Source organism: Sabethes cyaneus, chromosome 2 (assembly GCF_943734655.1).
Source record: "Sabethes cyaneus chromosome 2, idSabCyanKW18_F2, whole genome shotgun sequence".
NCBI classification, from domain to species: domain Eukaryota; kingdom Metazoa; phylum Arthropoda; class Insecta; order Diptera; family Culicidae; genus Sabethes; species Sabethes cyaneus.
The window spans coordinates 3,545,887-3,569,610 of NC_071354.1; the positions used below are offsets into that span (position 1 = coordinate 3,545,887).

At 40.3% G+C, this 23,724-nt stretch overlaps 2 protein-coding genes across 4 annotated transcripts; both read right to left on the reverse strand.

Moving 5' to 3' along the window:
* Nucleotides 1–3,923: 3,923 nt before the first annotated feature.
* LOC128734067 (lysophosphatidylserine lipase ABHD12) lies at nucleotides 3,924–17,539 on the reverse strand. Of its 3 annotated transcripts, none has more exons than XM_053828061.1 (7): nucleotides 17,435–17,539; nucleotides 16,219–16,761; nucleotides 6,019–6,137; nucleotides 5,778–5,956; nucleotides 4,839–5,384; nucleotides 4,616–4,777; nucleotides 3,924–4,555 (listed from the first exon to the last, which is right to left on the reverse strand). In XM_053828061.1, exons 2-7 carry the CDS (start codon nucleotides 16,251–16,253, stop codon nucleotides 4,391–4,393), a joined length of 1,206 nt encoding a protein of 401 aa, XP_053684036.1. In that variant the 5' UTR covers nucleotides 16,254–16,761; nucleotides 17,435–17,539; the 3' UTR covers nucleotides 3,924–4,390. The 3 variants fall into 3 exon arrangements, with proteins under 3 accessions (XP_053684036.1, XP_053684035.1, XP_053684037.1); XM_053828060.1 differs by having other exon boundaries at nucleotides 15,395–16,761; XM_053828062.1 differs by lacking the exons at nucleotides 16,219–16,761; nucleotides 17,435–17,539 and adding an exon at nucleotides 6,226–6,442.
* A 332-nt stretch (nucleotides 17,540–17,871) lies between these two features.
* On the reverse strand, nucleotides 17,872–18,780 carry LOC128737224 (cytochrome b-c1 complex subunit 7-like). Its single transcript, XM_053831815.1, has 3 exons — nucleotides 18,656–18,780; nucleotides 18,468–18,515; nucleotides 17,872–18,398 (listed from the first exon to the last, which is right to left on the reverse strand). Exons 1-3 carry the CDS (start codon nucleotides 18,690–18,692, stop codon nucleotides 18,151–18,153), a joined length of 333 nt encoding a protein of 110 aa, XP_053687790.1. The 5' UTR covers nucleotides 18,693–18,780; the 3' UTR covers nucleotides 17,872–18,150.
* Between the last annotated feature and the right edge of the window lie 4,944 nt (nucleotides 18,781–23,724).

Sequence of the window (23,724 nt, forward strand, 5' to 3'; positions counted from 1 at the left end):
CTAAGAATCGTGGTCAAATCATTCCGCGTTCATCGAAATTCTCCCTTGTGGCAATGCTTCGATAATTTTTCTAAGCCGTTTTTCTACTCTCCATGGCTTGTTGGCATTCCCCATTAAAGCAATCATTATGCGCACTCGAGGTTTCCTCACCTAGCACCGCGGTTGCGGCCTCATTGACGGCCGAACGTATTCTGCTCCATCCGTCTTCGAGGGTTGAAATATCTAGGGAAAAGTAGAACTTCATCGGCGCCTAATTGCCGAATGTTCAGCAGTGTATACCGAGGTATATAACGTCGATAATTTTGAACGCACATGACGATCTTGATGTTCCGCGATGAGCAGCTGTCGTACGTTACCTCCATCTGCGCATAGAACGCTTTCTTCTCGTCGATCGGCAATTCTAAGTACCAAGTATCGATTCTGTGTCTTTCTTCCGTTGTCTTTGTCTATGCCGAATGTTCCGAGCTAGTTTAGGTAGGTTGCCTTATTAGGGCCACGCTACCGAGTCTCGTGATGGGGCTGCCATCTTATAGTGCCGAGACAACACAGTGCCTCCTTCCCTGTCGGTATACGACCCTACTTTCTACCGGGGTTGGTTACCCAATCTCCGCTAAGGTTTCTCGGAATCCAGCGTGTACCACATAGTGGTAGGCCTAGAAGTTGCTGGATAAAAGGCTAAAGACCGCTATGGGGTCCGCCCAGTTAGCTTCGAGGTACGATGGTGGTCTAACAAGCCATTCGTCGCATGTTCGAATCTCGGCTAGGCGGTGCTTGCTAGATAGAGTCAGTAGGATCGTTGCACTGGCCCCGTAATTTTCCTGTACTCTAACAGCTGGCTGCGAAGTCTGTCGATAAAGAAAGGCAATGTCTAAAGACGGTATAAACCCATGGCTTTGCTTTTTGGGGTCTGTGTTGTGTATTATTTAGCCGGTCACCAATTGGTTATGGTACTTTGCTCGAGAAGCAATCCAGAAAGGGACTCCGTACGAAGTTGTAATTAGGCTGTGAACCATTTCGCGAAACTTTTAACTTTTTAGTTAAAATTTGACAGTTCAATGGTTGTTTCTCCTCGAGTGGTTAAAATCAGTTCAGAATGCGAACCATTTCATATTTGACAGATTGATAGTTGTTTTACTCAATGAGAGCATATATAAGATGAGGATGAAGTTATGTTTCTATAAGAGCGAGTCCAGGTAGGAATTGGATGAATTTTTGGTGTTCATTTGCTCCTATTTGATAGATAAAATTTACCTCATTTCATTTCGGGTTGAATAAACAAATTTGTTATATGTTAAACATCCATACATTGGTGAAAAAAAATTCAAGGAAAAATCAGTGCAAGGTTGCAGATCGGTGAATATATTCATGAATATGAACGATATTAGTTATGCCAGGAAGATTGCACACACGAATGTTCATTGCACGCAATCTGTCAAGCTCGTAAATAAGCACTGAACGAATGGTTGTCTTTCGATAGGTTACTTGCATGCATTCATTCGTTGAATCTTGCTTTACTTTTAGCCACATCATTCGATCACTTCGAAGCAAGTGTTACTGGATGAGTTGGTTGACGAATAACCGGCGAAGATGCGCTATGAAGAGTAGGTATATCATTCGTTGTGAGGCATTCGTAAAGAATAACAAAATATGCTCGTTGCGTGCCAGCTTACTCGGCAGCGCGTATGGTTAGTTGGCTAGTTTTTTCTAACTTAAATGTAAATAAATTTTATTCTATTTCTAAAGCAATTTCTAATTATGTAATTTGTGGAAACGAATCGGAATTTTTAGCGCATAAATAATTTTAGACTCCTACGCTGATTTGGAATTTTCCGTGCGTTTCCAGTTTTGGAAGCAGCCATTTTTGGCATCAAACTTTTTTGATTGACTAGCGCTCGTTTTTTGCAATGATATTTTTTAGTAGCGATTAACAAAAAAGACAAAATTGGTCTAGTTGATGTCATCAATAATATCGATTGATCAGATAGTGATATATATACCAAGGGTGCAAACGACCTGGGACGCGACTTTTGCTTTTGTATTTATAAGCTCAACCCTTTTCACACAAAGCAGCGCTGTGTATTGTAATCGGCAATGATTGACATTTAATATCAATATCACTAAGACGCTGTTGATATTGAATTTCTAAAATGAAAATGAAATGATTGTATAATTTTAATTGATATCTAACATGTAAGTTGTAACATGCAACATGTAAGTAGTACTAATAGTATGCTGTTTCGCACCTAAGGAGTATGTAACATATAACAAATATGTACCCTTTTAAAAGTTAAAAGTTACATAACACATATTAGATGTTACACGACGCATATTAAAAGTTACATGATGCATGTTAAAAGAAATATGACGCATGTTAATATTTTAATGTTAACGGGAAACTAGCAGTCATTAACTTTTCGTCGGAGAGCCCAATTTCAGAAGCAGTTGTTGGTCCCAAAAGCGTGGTACTGTTTATAAAAATATATTCACTGCATTCTTCTTGCCAATCTGAACACAGCAAATATATTTTCGTGAACAAAATTATTGTTTTAATTTTGGTTTTTAAATTTGCAGAATCGATGACGACTAATTCCATCCTAATATTATACTAACATTCTCGCTTTCTGAAACTAATGCATGAATTCCGCACCTCACTACAAAATTAATTTAGATGCGAAGCACCTAAAAATAATTATTACGGGTAAAGCGTGCTGTTTTCTTTTTCGATTGATATGCTATGGCAAATTTTAAATTAGAAATTGGAATTTTCAAATTGAAATTAAAAAATCGCAACGCGGCTTGTCATTAATTAGATGATGAAAATGATTAACTTTAGCGTTTCTTGTCGAGCAATGCCGCTCCAGTATGTACCACAATTCGCCATATTCATCGCGAATGGTTCACTGCGAATATTTATGAACGAATACCTACATGGGACATCAAGCGAAGAATCGCGAATGAACGGCAAACTTTATTACGAGCAAGCATCGAAGATTACTGATGAATCGTACATAAGCCGAACTTGTATGCGTGGATTCGTGTAAGTTCGGGAATTAAGTTGAAGAATTCGTGCGTTACCCAATGTATGCACGCAAAGCTTCACTCAAGACGCAAACCACTACATTCACTTGCTCGAGTACTGCCGTTATTGAAAGCTTCATGAATACTCGATTCGATGAATTTCTGCAACATTGAATCAGTGAAACATATCGAAGCTCATATCTCATGTGGCATATCTCATTAGCTATCAGAAGCGAACCATCGAACGGTCAAAACTAACCATGCCCCCGAGCAGGGTTATTTTCAAAAAACCATCGAGCTGTCAAATTTTAACCAAAAAGTTAAAAATTTCGCGAAATGGTTCACAACCTAAGGATATGATGTATTAACCCTATCTCTCAATTCTTGTTGAATATGGTCTAAAATGGCCCCATTCTATTAGTACGTATTCGTCACCTGCTTAAGCATTTTGAAAATCATGCCAGAATTTAAATCGGCATGCCATAGTCTCTGCTAATGAAATAACCTTTTTCATTCATTCTTTTTTGCCCAGAAATACATTTTTTACAGTTCTTTTTATTTTTACAAGCTATGTTGTAAAATCGCTTATCTTGCCCTGGGGAAATGGTGCTCATTTCACTCCGGTAAAACGAAATATTTTTAAAAAGTTAAGAAAAATGAACGATTCGATTTTGAAATAAAAGCTTTCAGAAGAATAATTTATTTCATGAAATTTTTCTAACAAACACATGATATTTCATGTTCAACACTAAAACATCGCTTCGTTTTGGTACAATTTAATAATTTGTATGTATGTAATAATTTGGGAGTAAATCCTAGAAAACATTTCAAATTTTTGTAAAAAAGTGAACATTTAATAAGGGCGGTCATCCGACAAATAATATTCACAATAATTTCATATTGTACGTTTTATTATCACCGACGAACGGGTTTTTCCATGTTAAAATTAAACCACTGAAAAACGTCGGTAAAAATCTATCTAAAACTTTTACACTCTATCAAGTCTGAGCCGAAGGTATGGTAACGTTCTATACCTACTTAAACTACGGTTGCTTTCACTCAAAGTTTGAATTTTATTCATATTCCTGTACAACGTTATTCAACATTTTTACTTCATAGAGAGAAAAAAAAGTGTCATTAAATGTGACTGCAAAATCTATCAATTCATTCGAATTCAATCTAGTCTTGTTGATCTACGGTTTTATTATCAATTTATCTTGGGATTGGGTTCAATAGCATCACAAGATTTCTAATTTTTTCTCCCACAACTGAAGAACAATAAGTTGGCACTTACCTCTATGTACTTCCTCTATTGCTATCTGGTTTCTCGCGTCAGCCAATAAGCGACAGGCCAATCAACCAGCAAATATCACTAGTAGCTTGCGTCGCGATAGGTGCGGAAGAAACCCAACACGATTTCCGGCAAATTTGGCGCTCGACAAATGTACCGATGTCCGTAGTGACTGGTCTTCTCGAACCGATGAAACTCGATAGGACCCCATGCTTTTCCACGTGTATCCAAAGCAACGCGGTACAACTAGTGGGAGGAAATTTATCAATAGGGATTTACTGCTATTTCAATTGGTAGTATGCTTACTTTGTAACCTAATTTGAAAGGGACAACTGCATCATCTTCGGCGTGTAGAATCAGAACGGGTTGCCGGAATTCGGAAATATGGTGGTCCGACTCAAACCGTAACTGATTGTCGTACATCGGACTAATAATCATGAAATCAAACCATGGCAGATGTCGGTAAAGCTGAAATGTCAATTAACTGATGAGCTGTCTGATGGTCTCCATTGGATAGTTTAGAATGTACCTTGGAAAACGGATGAGCACATATCTCTTCGCGAATGTTATTGAACGGACTCTCCAGTACCACTGCCTTCGGTCCCGGTAAACTCATGTCAGTCAGCAGCGAAAGCAAATGCGTCGCTACCCCGGTGCCCAGCGAGTGACCCCAAAGATAGACGGGATTGCTGCTAATGCTGGTTATATACTGATAAACGGCGAGAGCATCATACACGATACCTCGCTCAGTTGGGGAAACATCAGTCGAATCACCGTACCCGCGGTAATCCAGCGTTATCACATGGTAGTTAAGGCTGCGCAGCATCTTGTACAGCTCCACCCGATGCGAGGCACCCCGCGAGGCCGTATTGCCGTGCAGATACAGCACAATGTCGTTGCTTGACGTCTTGAGCGTTTGCTCAAACAGCTCCTTCTGGGTAGCCTCGTCGTTCAGATTTAGATTGGCACGATGTAGAATGGTTTCGATCTCACGATACTTTGCGCTCTGCTGCTTGGACAATCCATCAACTTTGTCCCTCACCGCTTCCGGAGCTGTCATGTTGGATAAAGTTGTCTGAAAGTAGTTATTTCAAAAAGAGTAGAAAACATGCGCATTAGAATAATAGATACGAAACTCCTGAGAGCGCGAAATGATCAAGTAATTGGCTTGTCATATTATTAAACCAGAGCCAGAAAGAGGACACAGTCGCGAGCTATTGGCACGATTGTTAGATTAAAACAACTACTGTACACTTAAATTGCGATTCAATTGCATGCAGTACCTTGACGATAATTTCTAAATCACTCGCATCTTGCTACCCGCATAAAATACAATCCGCGTGTAATCAGCCGTGATCGAGTACATCTGCACTGAGCACATGGCAAATCGCTGCGCTGGCTGGCTGGCACGAAAACTGTGCATCGAGTAAGAGCACTACCGTACCTACAAAAGCTAGGCACTACTCACCTCATCAATTTGCAATTCTTTCCCGAACCGACGCACCAGATCGTTCGGCAGAACATGCCACACCGCAATGTCCACATCGAAATCTTCCTCCTGGTCACGATAGGTGACGAAGAAATTTCTCGTCGCATAGAGGCCGCTCTTCTCCGGTCGTTTCAGGTCCAAATTGGGTGGATAGGTAACTGAAAGGATCCAACATTGATCAAACTGAACTGCATGTGTTTGACACCCGGCTGATGCTTACTGAATGTGAGGAACAAAATTCCCTTCTGCAGTGCGAATGAATATTTAAATATCAACGGTAGCACGATGAAGATGACCACAAACACCAGGATACAAATCTTACATGTCGCAAGGCATATTCTGAAACGAGAATAAGCAAACAAAATAAAAATGCTGAAGCACCTATTACGTAAATTCGAAGAAAAATCAACGCATTTCTGCCACCAACGTTTTTCGCTTTGCAAAGTAGGGCATCTCTGTGTCCGAACATAGGCAGTGCAATCCAGATTATCTGCAACAGATCGTTTTCAACACGACACACGATTGACAAAGCGCAAGATGCACCGTATTTGATGAACTTGACCCTCCGACAAATTTTAGAGAATGTCTGGCGCTGATCTTGATCGATAGTTTACACGAATTTGCATCGGTCGTGAATTTGTTTGCTCTTTCTCTTTGAATCGCTGCGACACACGAGAGTAGGTATAACCAACTGCACTAATGTGTCGACTTGATGAATTAGCTCACTCTGCCCGTAGGCCAATCTGCCTGCCCGTCGAGAGGCAGCTATAGTCAGTCAGTGGGTCGTACCGACCAGATATCAGTCCACATGCAGCGAATCGCGAATATAGATTGGTTTGCTTCCTGTGGTAGAGAACATGTGCGAAAGTACTAGCCGGTGCTGTTCATGAAATGTACACTGTTTATTTTAACGATACCTAATCTTTCTGGGAAACGAATTCCGCCGCGGCTTACACGTAGGGAATACTATCGATATATATCAGGCGTTCTGGGAATTAATAGGTTATTTATAAATTAGGTATACTCCAGCTCGCGAATTGAAGAGGTGTTGTGGTGTTAACCTATCATAACAGTATCAATGCGTGTGATTTTCTTTATACTTTTTCCAATAATAATGTGGGCTTCAGAAGAGATTAAGGTTTTTGTATATACTTTTCTGAACTGTTTTCAGTTTAATTTTGATTATTTTTCTCAGATTTTAAACATTTTTGAAGGTAAAATTTGCATAGATTCTCAAAATATTTTCGATCAAAAAGATTGAAACAGGGAAACCTAATTTGTGCCATTTGGCAAGAGACATCAAACATATAGAATTAAAATATAAAATATCACAAAATTCGTGTTCCCAGATTTACAGATTGGTTGAATGATGAAATGTATAGAGACACCTAACGTTGAATGTGGAGACGAGTAACTTAATATCAGAAGGAGTGGGATCAACACGACCACTTGAAATAGCACGTGCCATAACAGTTTTAAAATAAATGATAAGGCAGTTTAGGTCACGACTAGTGTTATTATCTTTGGTTCCCAGTGAGATATACGAACGGACTACCTCAAGCTCGTCCCCGTCAATTACCATAGTACTGCCTTAGCGCGTCGCGCTTGGTCCCACCCACAAGCATCCAGGTACATCATCCCAACTCCAATGTACTAATCTTCTACCGTCCCAGTGTTCTTCAGACAGCATCGACGTCATGGGTAAAACACAGATCAATTGACCAGATTGATTGAAAATTGTGTTTCGCAAGATACTTCGCCGTGTCGAAATTAACTAAGAGATTCAAAGCTGTTTTCGACTATCGACCATATGGTTCGTTGATAGACTAGTTCCGTTGCAGACCGACCATTCATAAAGCCGGCCTGGTAACTTCCCATCATTCAGAACAGTGATCGCTCGGTAGTTCTGAACGACAAGCTTGTCACCTTTCTTGGGCAGATTCTTCCAATCCTCCGGTGATCGTTTCGTATACCAAACCTTGATAATCAACTAATGCAAACAGCTAGCCGGCTTGACCGGTGCCACTTTGATAAATTTCAAGGTGCAATATACCATCGTTTGTGGTTGGGGAACTAGGGGCAAGAATACCACCCGGCAGGGCCGGCGCTAACCCATTTGTCACTCCACGCGAACCCTTAAAATGGCGCCCCCAAAATTTAGTCGCAAAAAGTAACTTAGATTTATATGGATGTGTCGAGACACTCAACGAATTAACGATTAATAGCCCAGGAACGAGTATAGTGGAGAGAACTTCTTGATACGGCATGAGCGACCTCCTTCATTTCCTCCAAAAGGGCCGCAAATACGTTCCCACTAGAGATGGTCGGGTAGCGGAAAATTTGCACGAAACCCGCACCCGTACCCGTACCCGCCGGGTTCGGGTCGGGTTCGGTTATTGAAAAAAAATAATTTGCGGGTTCGGGTCGGGAACGGGTTCTTAATTTTTGTTTTTGAAACCGGGTACGGGTCGGGTCGGGTATCCCTATTGACCACATTTAACACTAAAGATGGTCGGGTACCCGGGCCCGTCCCGTAACCGACGGGTTGCGGTCGGGTTCGGGTATCAAAAATAATAAACTTGCGGGTTCGGGTCGGGTACGGGTTTTCTTAATCGGGTACGGGTCGGGTTCGGGTATTGAAATTTTCATACCCGACCATCTCTAGTTCCCACGCATCATTAGTTGGTTAAATTCAAAGCCGCATATGATACCATCGATCGAAAATAGCTATAGAAAGTCATCGACGAGTGAAGCTTCCGCAGAAAACTCATCAAACTGAATCAATCTACGATGAACGGTACGCAGTGCAGTGTTCGGATTTCGGGTAGATTGCCGAGTGCATTCGAATCACACAGAGAGCTTCACTAAGGTGATGGTCTCTCATGGCTGGCTGTTCAACATAGTGCTACAAGGTATTATGAACCAAGCACGAATCAACACGTGGGGAACAATCTTCAACAAATGCAGTCAATTCGTCTGTTTAGCTGAAGACATAGATATTATCGGCAGAACACTTGTGGCGGTGGCTGAACAGTACACCAGACCAGTACACCAGAGCAGTAAACCAAAGTAAATGCTGGCCGGCAGAATCGAGGCCGATCAACGCCGCTTGGGCAGTAATGTAAAGATCCACGACGATGAGTTAGAGGTAGTCGATGAATTTGTCTGCCTCGGCTTACTGGTAACGGCAGACAATGACACCAATCGTTAGATTCGACGGCGTATTATCAGCGGAAGTCGTGCTTACTATGGGCTTCACAATCAATTGAGGACGAACCGACTATGCTCCCGTACAAAGTGCATCCTGATACAAGACGCTTATTAGACCGGTTGTTCTCTAAGGGCGTGAAACCCACGGGAATGACACTTCCAATACCAACCTGTACAAAAAAACGTAGCCAACATAGAGCGGGCCCAAGCTGACAGCTTCATAGATGGGCTCAAACTGACAACCGAGTCGGATGTAAAAATTGTTAAATTTTGTTAGTTTTAGTTTGATTGTAGCCAAGGTTTTAGCATCACATAGCCAATGCCAGGCAGGCAATTGATGCGAAATACATGAAACTGTGAAAATGGTTAGTTAAATTCGTTTTGTGAAATCGCTTTGCGTTTGCCGCCTTTTTCATGTGAGCAACGAAAATGTGACGTCATATCAGCCCCCTGGTGAAACCTGGTCCTGCACTCAAAATAATCCGCACATAACTAATGGAAAATTTCCATATGAAAATCCTTATGATTATTATGTGCCACATATAAACACAATCCGCCCAGAAGTACACATGAAAATTATATTCATATGAATAGTATGTGCAAATTTTAACGGTAAATTTTAACCCATTTCCTCCCAGCGTTGCGAAAACGCAACGCACTTTCATTCGTTTCTAGAGACGGCCCGGTTGAAGGTATCAACTTGGACCCTGAGAAATAAAGAAAGATTGGAAAAAATACTAATCGACCTGTTTTTGCTCAAAGGTCAGATGTTACATGTAACATAATTACAGCTGTGACAAAACAACAGGTTTTGCTATTTTTCAGACAGTTAAGGAAAAATGCTCATAAAACTCGATTTTACCTCTATTAACACCTGATCTATCAATCAGTGTTAGTAAGAATCGGTTGCTTACCAAAAAAAACTTTGTTTCATAATTTTGATTATTTTTGTAGTTTTAAGATAGGTTTAAAGTTTTGCGTTGCGAAAACGCAACGCTAGGAAGTAACGTTATTCAAAATTTGCAACGGGAACATTTGTTTTCGTTCGTTCGCTGCGGTGTTTCATTTGATGTCGTTGCTTTTTAGTAAACAAATGAATGTAAATCTTATCTTTCGCTTATTTAAAATATCCCGGAAACATTATAAAAGTTTACATAACATAGAATTCGCAGCTTCAAACACTGATGGCAGATGGAGAAGCCATTGTGATAAGAGCGTAATAAAATTGTTAAAGTACCTTTGCCTCCGGAATATCTACAGGAATTGAGTGATGGCAACGACAGTTTCATGGACCCAAATTTAATGTTACAACCTTTCCGGAACGTGTTGGTAGGCATTTAATCATCTGCGATGACATGCATTTAGCATTCAAACTGCATACTATGCGTCTAGTGCAAAGATGGCCTCCAACCCAAATGTTTCGATATCTATCATAAAACATAACATGTAATACTCTAAGTCGTTCATTTAATGTTTATTAATACTCAAAATCACAAAAAAACTTCCAAATTTGATTTAACGGTAAAAAAGTATGAAGCATTTATATGCACAATAATGAAGGTATGCAAAAATGGTATACCCTTAACGCCCAGCGTTGCGTTTTCGCAACGTAGCGTTCCGGGACACAAGGTCAAAATTAAAAATACATGTCAGCGGCTTTTTCTTAGTTGACCTAAAAGAGAATTTTCCTGAAAGTTTCAACTTTCTATCTCTGCTGGGAAAAGTGTGGGGCTTAATGGGTTAAAAACACATAAATGGTAACTGTTTGGCACATAAAGTTCATTTACTGGGCACATGGAAAAAATCTATGTGTGAAACACATAGAAACTATACGAAAAGTTTTCTCAGTGTGGTGAAACGAGGACCTGCGAGTGCTCGGAGTTTTCGAGAAACGAGTGCTAAGAACGACCTTCGGTGGCGTATTCAGGAGAACGAAGTATGGAAGTGGAGGATGAACTATGAACTATAGTGAACCCAGCATTCAAAAGGTGACTAAAGCTGGATGGATACGATGGGCAGGGCATGTTGCAAGAATGCCGGACAACTACCCGGCAAATATGGTGTTCGCTTCATATCTTGTAGGAACAAGACGGCTAGGAGCGCAGGAGGCAAAATGGTTAGACCAGGTGAAGCGAGATTTTGCGGAAAGTACTTGGTGCCCAAGGAATTGGAGAGCAGCAACCCACAACCGAGTAAATTAGAGAAATTTTGTTTATCAGGCATTATCTTAAGGCCCCCATACACGTACGCATATGTTGGGTTAGAAATGAACAAAATGTTGGAGGTTCATTCCGACCGAGCGGCGAGCCGAACATTTTCTTCTGCCAGTTTGGTTCGTGGCACTCACACACAAGCGAGCGTGTTGGACGAACACGAATTCACCAACATTTTCGGCCAACATGTACGTACGTGTATAGGGGCCTTTAGGACGACAGGCCCACGTAGTAAGTAAGTTAGCGAGCCCGGCTTTATGTTGCTAGAGGAGGAGGAACCTAACTAATATGGTTATCTTTTTAGTTTCATTAATAAAAAATACAAACTCAGACATCCAAGTGATTTTGAAGTTTTGTTTTTGACGAATTCCGCACCAACTCGAGAATCGAAGTAGGCCGGAGTCGCGAATGATTGTCATCTTTTTCCGCGAGCATTTTTTTCGATTAATATAAATTAGCTTATTAATGTTTTAACGAGAAATTTAAAGTTTTTGAACACAGTTCGATTGTGGTACGATACATTTTGCATAAACCAAGTATTTTGACTCAGATTGTGTTTTTTCTTAAGATCAAGATCCTTAAGATTAGGAAACTTGGTGCGCGGATGGATGTGAAAAAGTTTACCATCGTAGATTTTTCGTTTTTAACTGGATATTTTTACTTTTAGGTAACAATTTTTTTATGAAGGGTGTATAGAGTGATTGCCGCGACTTGGACTTGTAGGAATAAAATTACACAACTCTGGACAACAACTAACGTTTTCAATCATCGATTACATATAAATAAGCTTGTAAAAAAATGACACGTAACTCATATTTTACTCGTCGAAACCAGGTGGACTAGAAAGGTAATGAAATGCTTCAGAATTTGAAAACTCTATTGTACTCAAAACATACTCCTTCTGTTGCATTACAACACGAATTAAGGGGCTGTGTAAATTTGCGTAATGAATTTCACATACACAAGAATTAAAAGGTAATATCATTCGCAATGATAAGGACTGCGAATACAGGTTCAATTCTAAAAAGCTTGACATTATGCGAATGTCTCTCACACTCATTTTTAATTTACTGTATTGTATCAAATGCTCTGAAACATTCCTATAAATTTGATACAAGAAGCCAGGATTAAATTTCCTAAACATACAGAGTATATTAGATTTATCCGTTAATTAGAGTTTGTAGTTCCACTAAGAGTTTCATCAGGCCACAATCACACTTTTTTCTGGTGATTAGCGACGATACCGCATTCTGAAAATTTTTGCGTGACTTGTAGCAAAAATTAAATATTTGCCTGAAATTAAATAAAAAGAAAACTTTTAGAAAACACACTGATGAAGCCTGCAAGTTGTAGGCGAAATACGTATCTGTCGCTAGAAATATACATAGTAGAATTAAATTGGACAAGTTTTCTTTTTATTCAATTTCAGGTTTCTTATTCTACTAAGACGCTCCAAAAACTTTAGCCGTTAAAATATTTGGCATTAGACGCACAACTTATGGTTGAATCAGAAAGGTTGTATTCAAGACGTAGAACTACGTTAAACGGGTTTTTGCGAAGAAACCTTGAATATCAAAGAAAAAATTTTACACTATATTGCATATACTAGATTGTTGCGTAAAATAGCGTTATTTATTATATAATAGTACTGGATAATTGTATCATATTTTTGGTATGTATTTTATATTTTGAGTATTATATGATACCAAAACCAAATATTTTTACCATTGCTAAAACCGGAGTTAATTGGGTCACGACTATGCGGCTAATGCGGCCGACTAACAGTTGTTAGATATTTAAGTATAAGCTCAAAATTTCAATCGAATTTTGACATTCAAGTTGGAGCATGATCTAACTAATGAACACTCAATTCACGAACCGTTCAAATAACGAACCCTTAATTAGCGAATCATATCGTGAAACTTTTCAAAAGGACCTAGGTAACAATGAGAGATTCTCTTCGGGTCTCTTCTCTTTCGCTTTATCACGGCGTCGCAAAGGTACTTTAATATATCAGCTTTGCATGAGTTGGTTGCTGGCGTCACAAGCTATCCGTTAAGAAAACTTTGGTCAAAATGCATTTATGTCGTTGCAATTATCAGAAGAGAGGGACACCTCAATGTTACTTAGGTCCTTTTAAAAAGCTTCGCGAGCATTGCTGTATTTTAGAATAGAAATCCCCCTCACGCATCCAGCTATTGACAAAATTCTAGGAAAAAAATTACATCTTCAAAGTAATATGTTATTGGTATTAATTAGGGTTGGGACGATATCGATAAATCCGATAATATCGATATTATCGCGCATATTTTATCGATACGATATCCGATACGCAGCGTCAGAAATATATCGGATATCGATAATAAATCTTGTATGCTGCACTCAAAATAATTTTCACGTCGAAATTATAGGAAAAGTTTTGTGAATATTTTCCATCTAGTTTTTTTGTTTTTTTAGCTTTTATTATTTTTCCTAATAACAATCAGCTGAAAATCACGTAACTCCCTGTGGAGAAATCTACGTGATTTTTCACGTGGAAAGGACGTGTGGATTATTTTGAGTGTGTGAATGAGAGTTATACTTTGTAGGCGAAGGAAAATGAACTCTCATTCGTTTTGCTTAAATTTGCATCTTAGAGAAGTAACCGACGCATTCTATTTAAGCCATTGTTAAAAAGTTTTACTCGTTAACTAAAAAATCAAATGCCGGAGGTTTGGTGTCGTACTTTGTTAGAACAAGTACTACGACGTAAAAAAGGTGCATGTTCTTTTGAAAGGTAACACAGTAAATTTAAAAGTTTATTTGGAAAAGTATCCAGTTAGATAAAAAACAACTCGAAGACTCGAAAATCAAAAAAAAAAAGTCGCATTTTACGAAAGCTTCGGAACATTTTTCAAGGACTCGGAACTATAAGGATGCATGTAGTCAAATGTGTATATTAAATTTAGTTTAATTTGAATGTAACAGCAGATGATTCCATATTTTGCTAAATATGGGCAAATTTACCGTTAAAAAACTTGTGGAAAATTGTTTTTCATTAAAATATCGGTTATCGGTACGATATCGATAATTTAAAATCCGATATCGAGCGATACCGATATTAGATACAAAACGATATCGCGATAACGATAAACTACTGTTTTGCCCATCACTAGTATTAATAAGAGCCATTTCTTGATCTGACTTCACAAAAATTCAAATAATACTATATTTGGCGTACGTTTGTCCTGACAATTATCAAAAAGCAAGCTTGCCATTTGATTTCATTCTTTGCCATTTGAACGTATTCGCTATTATCTGCTCTCTCATTCCGCGGTTGCAACCTTCAAGGCACGAAAATTGTTTTACATTAGCCAGTCAATGACTGCATATGTCGCCCGTTTGCAGCGTTATGTAGCTACCAAAACACCGAATGGCTCTACTTTTCTTTTTATGTCATTTCAATAGTCTTTACATGCTAGGCAGGGCTACGCAACCGCCGCAAGTTTATTCTGCTTCTCTATCTTGAAGCAGCAGTAGCAGCAGCCACAACCACAAGTTTGGTGAATGTAATCGTCGTTCGTCGACACGGAAAATGCGGGGAAATTTTTAAAAATTTCCGTTGATTTTCACTATGTAGCGATTAGAAAGCAATCTTTTCAAGAAAGCCATACCTTTGCTATATCTTTTATGAATCGAATGATATGCGAACCATTAAAATCCGTTCTAAATTGGAAGAGCTATTAGCGTTCAAAATCTTTCATTCTTTCGTGACGCTGGCTTGAATCCAAATTTTGGATTGACACCCTGCGGTAAGACGTAGTTCTACGTCAAAATAAATAAATAAGTTAGGTTTTTTTGTACCACAGGTTCACTTTTGCCAATTTCCTTACCAACAGTTGATATATAGCACCAATTATTGTGACAGAGTAATTTGCTAACTGGATCGCTTGATGATTTAAAAGGTTTTAATTATTCAAATTGTTGTGTCATGTCATGTCATTTTTGCAATACTAGATTTTAATATTTAATTTTCACCTTTTGGGCGTACGCTTCATTTCGTGAGCAACTGTGTGCACCTACACCAGACCCGATCTAAATCCACTAGAAATTGATTTGTTTACAAAAAATAAAACACTAAAGCATACTCATTTTGCACACACCACACAACTGTCAGCGGCAGCGACTACTTACACATCGGCGAGCCAGAAGGCCACAATTATTCCCGGCAGAACGGTGGTCCGGAAGAGGGCATTAATGATCGTGTCGATATCGATGCGTGCCATGTCGCGTGACTGCGTTATCTTTATTTACCGTGCGATTTGATCTTTGTTGATCTCGCTACGATCCTGCGAACCAACCGTATAGCTAAGCTAAACAGCCGAGCTTCCAATGAATGTTACGTTTGCCGTCGTGTTTCGTTCGTGGACGGCACTATTATTTGTTGCTGATAGTAAGAAGAGAAATATAACGATGCACTTTCACGAGACGGATTCGCCAAATTCACAATTTGATGCTTTCTCTCCACAGGTTCACACTGATTGCACTTGATCTATTTTCGAAATTCAATTCCGATGTTTATTTATTCGAGTGGCACTTCTTTGATTGGATACCGATTTTGGTCACTATATTTAATTCCTTTGTTTGGGGGTTACAGAGAGATTGACGTTTGTCAGCGAAAAAAAGTAAACCCACTTAATCGAATGCTGGATGAGTTGAAGGAATTTAATGAAAATGATTTAAAACATGCACACCGGTAGCTAATAACCGTAATAACAAAGCAAATTTTTAAATATCGTTATATAAACGTCTAGTTATTCTGATTCACTGATATTAGAATAATCACAACACAACGTAAAAGCTCTGTAAGAACTAACTACTATTCGAGCTTGAGTCACACTCTTAGTCTTCGATAACGTTCGATCTTTGTTCGGTTCTGTGTTTGCTGACGCGCAAGTTCACAGCCAGTTGCAACTTCTTACACAAGCAATATTTATAGGTAAGAACAAAATAATCACCTCTTCAGTAGCCGTCGTCGAAACGACAAGTACATTCTGAGCGGGTGACCAGCTTGATAGCAAACAGCGGACTGGTTGGTTGCTGTTCTCTCTCCTCGGTTGCTGCTGCGATTAGCTGCTTTCGGTGAATTAAACTGATGATACTATTGATGATTCGCTCGTACTGGCTGCGCTCTTTCTCTTTCTAGCCCTTGAATTAACCGGTTTTGCGATATGCGTTGGAGTCGCTTCTTCGCTCGAAGCGTGTGTCTTTCCGGCCGCCACTACTTAGGGCAAGAACATTGACTGCACAGCTTCGGCTTCGGAACGTACCGGCATACGTGTTGCTGATTCTGAGAAACGCCGTTTGCAAAAGTGCATGTAAAAGTGTAGTCGCTTTTCCGGACGCAACAACGGATTTTTGCTTTTGTTCTTGGCCTTCAACATATGCACTTGTTGTCACTGTGGTTTTATTTGCCAGTTTTACCGTGAAGCATGAACAGCAGCGATGTTTATGAACAACAATGTCAAAGTTGTTATGGTCAGTGATCCGTTAAATTGAACCTGGAAAAGTACAGTATTGAACCAACTATTACAAGGGTACGTAGTAAATTGGTACGATTTTAAGGAAACATTTTCTTTTGCGGAAAGAGTCGTACGATTAATCATTTTGATTTTTTCGGAAACAATTGACTTGATAGACACTTCTGCGAGTATTTCGATACTAATGACTACTGAAGATAGCAAAATAAAACTACTAATACTAATGAAGATAGCAAAATAAAACAAATAGGTACAATAAATGCTCTTTCAGCTTCGATGTTTGCGTAATACTTGAAGTTTTTGAAATGATATTATTGAATATATAAAATAAGTAAAAAAACTAAAATATTCTGCAGCGAAATTACTTTTAGGATATTACTAGCAATGATAGTGCAAATGTGATGGTTTTGCTAAAATCCATCTACCAGAATTGTTCATATTAAAACTTATTCTGAACATATTGTAATACGAATATGAAATCTAACAAATTTTAAACGTGCAATGTTAAGCCTAGTTATCTAATCTTCCTTAATTATGTGATTCTATTGAAATGTTTAATACACAGTTGCAGCAGACTTAAAATTTTAGGTACTCCCGAGCTTTCCATGAAATTATCACTCGGAAGCGTTATGCTTTTTAAACCTGAATGCGTTGAAATAAGCTAAACACTTTAGCGACAGAAAAATGGTCTTACCTCTACGATAAATCCGCAGCGTTCAAAATTTCGTCGCGACAATCACTATCCTGGCCAAAGGACCAGAACTGCACCAAATCCAGTCAAAACAAAAACAGCTGTGCGTTGAATGTCGAATGACATTTCTTCTTTGCTCACAAACGCGCTGCTCGCTAGTGAGAAAATGCTGCTGTCACAGTGAAGGCAATAAAAAATCGTCTCACATCTCTTTTGATCAATTCGGGTTTTCTAATCGAAAAATTCTTCTAATCATTAACATTAAACATTAAGATCTGTTATTTGATCAAATGAAGTGTTAAGTAAATTTTACGGACGCAGACTAAAAGAACGCTGCATTCTGAATCCGTAAATACCTGTATCTATAGGTACTTTGGAAACTAAAATAAGTTTCAATAATATAAGAACATGAATTTTGCTCAATTTTCCTTTACTTTTTCAAATTGAACCGTTCTACTAATCGGCCCACCTATTGCAATATGTAGAACATGCGAATTGCAGTACGAGTCTATTAAACAAAAACTAACGTACATTTATGCTATTTCTTAAAGCGATAAATTTGAGGATCATCTCAATAAAATTTAATTAGAACTTTTGTTCCGAAATTCTCATTGCTTTTCCATTATACCATCTTACCAACTTCCAATGTATTTTCCTATATTTATTCCGATCTCCATCCAACCAATCTAAATCATAGGTTCAACTTCCTCCGGAATCGTTTACTTGTTCGATTCCCATTTGATTTTTTCGTCACGTTCTCGCTTGACCTCCTCCAGGTAGGGTTCCAGATATTTTACATCCTCCTCGTACTTGGTCCACTGTTCCTTCGGCAGGATGGTTTTGGTCATCGAGAGGTGCAGCGCCCGCATCATACGATAGTTGCGCTCGTCCTGCACCTTCTCGGGCAGGCGGCGAATCGCCTCCTTCACATCGTCATCCTCGTACAGGCAATCGTCACGGTACAAGCCTAAAATGCATTTAGTGTCAGTTGTTGTAAATACTACTTTAATGAGAATAAAAATATAACAATACGTACCGTACTGGTTGAATCCGGACCAATTGTAAGCCCATCGTCCGAGAGCAGCTACAAAGAGTAATATTTGGCATTACATTGCGAGAATACGAATATTATGTAATTCGAATGGATTTTAATAATGTAATATCTCGTCTTTACCTCAATATGTCGAGTAAAAACAAGCACTACCAAGCAGAAGGAATACTTACACACAACTCGTGGTCCTTTTCGGGCAACGTAAGACATTTTTGGAGGAAAAATTTGAGAAAATCGCACCACAGAACGGACACACTAGATTGCCAGGAAGAAATTGCTGTTCTGCTGCGATTGACAGCCGACCCGAGCAAGCAAAAAGTGACGTTCAGTCAAAGATATCTAATGCTCTTTATAACCGATAGACAGGTTAGACATTAAATTTTGTTGAGTCGACATTAGGGGCTTTCGGGGCCAAACGTAGCATTGCAATAAAAAAATTTATGAAGCTGAAAAATGCACAAAGTAATTTTTTTTTCATTGGATAATTTCTAGGATTTAGGAGGAGGAAAAACTACCGGAGGAGCGGATGCAAGGTGTAGTCTGCCCCAGTTACAAAAAGGGCGACCGGCTAGACTGCTGTAATTACCGCAGCATCACGTTGGTCAACGCCGCCTACAAGATGCTCTCCCAGATTTTGTTGCGTCGTCTATCCCCAATAGCAAGATAATTCGTAGGGCAGTATCGGGCGGGCTTTATGGGGGACCGTGCTACTACGGATCTAATTTTTACTCTCCGACAAATCCTCCAAAAATGTTGAGAATGCAACGTGACGTGGATTTCAGGGCAGCATGCGATACAATTGAACGAGAACAGCTATGGCAGATAATGCACGAGTACGGTTTTCCGGACAAACTGACGCGGCTAATCAAAGCTACTCTGGAGCGAATGATGTGCTACGTGCGCGTTTGGGGGACACTCTCGAGTCCTTTCGAATCGCGCAGAGGGTTGCGGCAAGGGGATGGACTGTCCTGTATGTTATTCAATATCGCTATTGAAGGTACGATCCGGCGAGCGTGCATCGCAATGAGAGGAACGATCTTCAACAAGAGTTGCCAACTCCTTCGCAGACGACCTCGACATCATTACTAGAAACCTTGAGACGGCGGAGGCAATCTACGCCAGACTAAAAACTGAGGCTACTGTGTTACCTGACTCATAACGAATATACGTTATATACGGGGGAGGGTCTCGTAACTCACAAACTTTGTGGTTTTTTGTTTAATTGATCATAAATTCGAATAGAGCATACAAATATCAACTATATAACATAAGAAATTACATGTTTACTCCAAAAATAAAAGCATGAGAGATTTTAGAATTTCGGAATTAGGGGTTCGTTATGAGTCAGTTAACATAGTAGGAGGATAGGGTTACAAATCAATGCGTCAAAAACCAAATATATGGTAGGAAGAGGCTCCAGAGAAAGCAACGTTTGCCTCCCACGGATAGTGACTATTGATGGAGATGAACTGGAAGTGGTTGATGAGTTCGTATATTTGGGATCTCTGGTCACCGCCGACAATAATACGTGTAAGGAGATCCAACGGCGCATTCAAGATGGAAATCAAGCCTACTTTTCCCTCCGCAAGATGCTTCGATCTTGAAGCATGCGCCGCCGCACAAAGCTGACGATGTACAAAACGGCAATCAGAACGGTAGTCCTCTACGGACTTGAGACAGTAACTGCGCTTACGGAGGACATACGTGCACTTGCCGTTTTTGAACGAAAGGTGTCGTGGACTATTTTTGGCGGAGTACAAACGTAAAGCGGAGAGTGGCGGAGGCGTATGAATCACTAGCTACAGGCACTGCTTGGAGAGATTCCCATCGCAAAAGTTGGGAGAATACGATGGGCCGGCCACGTCGCAAGGATGCCGGACAACTGTGCAGTGAAATCCGTTCTCTTCAAGAACCCCACCGGCACCAGGAATAGAGGAGCCCAACGTGCTAGATGGCTCGAAGAGGTTGAAGCCGACTTGTGTGTGTCGAGACGCGCAACAAATTGGCGACGAGTAGCCCAGGTCCGAGTACAATGGAGAGGAATTCTTGATACGGCAAGAGCCACCCCGGCTTTCGGCTGCTAAAGTAAGTTTTTTTTTTCAATGAGCCAAGCAAAATCTTATGGATGAGCATTTTTGTAGAATGTGCAAATTGAGAAAAATGAAACTTTACCTATTTCTCTTCGACGGGCGTTAAAAAGAGCCTGTACCGTGGACCCCCGTTCGTTTGACCGTTTTTAATCTGAACACTTTTTAATTTGCACCCCGTTGGTTTGCACGACGTGCAAATTAAAAATGGTTCAAATGTTATTCTCAACATGACATCATTTGCTTATGTAGACAATGGGCATAGCCGCGATTTGTTTGTACTAATCTAGCGTGTTTAATCTGTTTCACATTGCGTTTTCCCAACGATTATTATAGAAATCCGATCGGAGAATGAAATATTCGCTGCTTCCAACTTCCAACTGAATCAAACCACCAAAACAATAACAAAGAGTAGGGCGACCAGTTCACACAAGTCTCAGTATATTTGGGGTTGTCAGTTGTTCAAATTAAAAACTAACCCTGTTAGTTTGCATGAGGAATCATTCAAACGAACGAGGGTCCACTGTACTCAGTAAAGCATTAGCAATGACATACGCCATTAAAAACTGGACTGATTTTTTGCGATTTTTCATGCTACGTTTTTATTTGATTTGCATACAACAGCCATGGCGAAAACAGTTAAACAACTGCGCTTGATACTTTGTTCGTGCTGCCAGCTCCCCCCCGTAGCGAAAAAGTTAGACATGGTGAAGCATTTCGTATCCGATGAATAGAGCCAATCTGGCATTTTCTCCCCCAAGAAAGCCGAAAGCATTAAACGGAAACATGGTTCCGGACACCCGACAGAGCTGTGCGACTTTTGGTGCAGCATAAGTTGAAAATGAATACTGAGAGCAAGGTTGTCTCATCGTTCCGCGCCTTAGGCCGGGAGGTCGGAGCAACCGACTAAACGGTGAAGAAGTACTTAGCCAAAATGCTCATTTTTATGCGAATGCGCTCGTTGCGGCTGTCTGTGTCTGAGTACCAGGCAATCGCCCACAGAACGGCAGGTGCTAGTGAAAAATATCTTCCCAGCGAAGCACGAAGGCGTGGTCATAGTAGGTGACTACTTGACGCTGGATAGTAATGACTGGCAGAGGACGGAGTACTTTACGTTTCTCATCAAGAAGCCAAGTGATAACGTCAAGTATACCTTCCGCTCCAGGTTCCCGAAGAAGATACTTTTGCGGCCAGCGGTCAGCGAAAAGAGAATGTTCAAGCCGCTGTTCTTTGGTTCGGGGTTTACGACGAACGAGAAGATATGAAGTACCTACCGGAAGTTGCCATCTTTATCAAGAAGTATCGCGCAAAGGATGTGGTCTTTTGGCCGGACCAGGCCTTGGTTCATTATCTCAAGAGATTACTGGAGGAGATTGTACTGACGATCAATAACTCATCCAAAGTCCACCAACTTCAACCAATAGAAAATTTTTGGGCGAAGCTCAAACAAAGCATTTACTCCAATAACTTTGTTGCCAGAGCGGAGAAGGAGCTGATCACCAAGGCCACGGAAGCATCATTATCGTATTTCATCGCCATCCCGAAGTATTGGATAAGCGGCAAATACGAAAAAAATGATAAACCTGGAGAGAACACTGATTTAGGAAACGAAGGGGCGCCAAATTAAGCTTCTGCCAAGGGCGTCACAATGTCACGCCACGGCTCTGGGATCGAGTAATGGACTGGAACTGGAAGGTGATCAACGAGAAAATGTGTACTCGTATGTTGAGAATAAAAGGCCGTTTCTTCAACTACACCATCATAAACATGCATTAACTGTCTACATGACGGTAGACCCGACTGTACACCCTAATAACATCCGGTCTTCACGCTAGTTACAATCGTAATAACCCTTAAGTCAGAGTCTATGTCTACCTGATTAAGAAAATATGGTTATTCTACGATACTACACCGGCCACGAGAAGGACGATCATTAAACCAAATCAACCATATTCTCATCCTTAGTCGGTTTTTCTCGAACATCCCCAACGCACGCTCCCTACGGGGTGCGGATATAAACTCAGACTCAGTGCGGATATAGACATAGTAGCACTACATGTGCGCTCAAAACTATCGACGGTTTATACCTAGGGTTGCCAAGTGGCCGGTTTTCGGCCGGCTCGACCGGTTTTTCACTTGCAAAGCCGGTGGCCGGTCAATCCGGCAAAAAGGCCGGTTTTCCGACATATGAAGCCGGATTTGTACTTTTTGCCCAATTTGTTAAATTTTCTGATAAATTTATTAGCAATCCTGAACAGTGGATTATTGAAGATAGCCAGTTTTGCAGTGACAATACTTTACTTCAGGCGGTAATATACATTAAATTGTCCACTAGCACCAGGAGCAAGTAGTTGTCACTTTGAAACTATCTAATCTTCAATAATCCATTCGTTGTGGTTTCGACTGTGATGTCCTACCGTTCGCTATCTCCACAGCTGACTGTTTATCCCAGTTACACGGGAAACTGTCAACCGACTTCCGGTGACTACTCAAATAATTACATTAACGCACATTACACGTTCCAGGCAAATCCTTTCTAAAAATATGCAAATATGTTGCCCACAACCCCCCTCCCCCCCCCCCCGCGTTTTTTCAAGGCAGGACCGACCGGCCGGTTTTTGTAATTTTCAGACTTGGCAACCCTATTTAGAGCTCGCGACAGAGCCGCCTTTCTCGGTTAAACACTTGGCAATTAGACAACTCGCGAGTTGTCGAGAACCACGCGCGCATCCCGTTTGAAGTTCTGCCTTCCTCTGGTGCAGCTAGGTCCTTCAATCCTCGAAGATGGATGGAGCAGAATATGTTCGGCCGTCAATCAGGCCCCAATCGTTGTGCTAGATGAAGAATCTTCGTGTGCAGGAAATTATTGGTTTAACGGGGAATGCCAACAAGCGATGGAGAAGAAAAATACAGCTTGGAAAAACTATCTGAGCATTGCCACTAGGGAGAATTTGGTCAAGTATCGACGAGTGCGGAATGTGTTGACCATGACCCTGAGGAGTAAATAGCACCAAAATGAGGACAGAAATCGCAAAGAGCTAAAACCACTATTCCGGGATAATGTGAAGTGCAATTTCTATGAGAAAACGAAGTAATCTTGTAAAGGATACACACCGAAGCCTGATAGGGATGAGGAGGGAAACTTGGTCACAAAC

What these genes read in the sequence shown, in the direction of transcription:
- LOC128734067 (XM_053828060.1), bottom strand. Translation starts at nt 15,486, where the DNA reads ATGGCACGCATCGATATCGACACGATCATTAATGCCCTCTTCCGGACC. An exon ending in AAGAATTGCAAATTGATGAG is followed by an intron (nt 5,385 to 5,777) that starts GTGAGTAGTGCC and finishes AACTACTTTCAG; the next exon opens with ACAACTTTATCCAACATGAC. An exon ending in CTTTCAAATTAGGTTACAAA is followed by an intron (nt 4,556 to 4,615) that starts GTAAGCATACTA and finishes TCCTCCCACTAG; the next exon opens with TTGTACCGCGTTGCTTTGGA.
- LOC128737224 (XM_053831815.1), bottom strand. Translation starts at nt 18,692, where the DNA reads ATGTCTTACGTTGCCCGAAAAGGACCACGAGTTGTGT. An exon ending in AAAAGGACCACGAGTTGTGT is followed by an intron (nt 18,516 to 18,655) that starts GTAAGTATTCCT and finishes TACTCTTTGTAG; the next exon opens with CTGCTCTCGGACGATGGGCT. An exon ending in GTCCGGATTCAACCAGTACG is followed by an intron (nt 18,399 to 18,467) that starts GTACGTATTGTT and finishes AATGCATTTTAG; the next exon opens with GCTTGTACCGTGACGATTGC.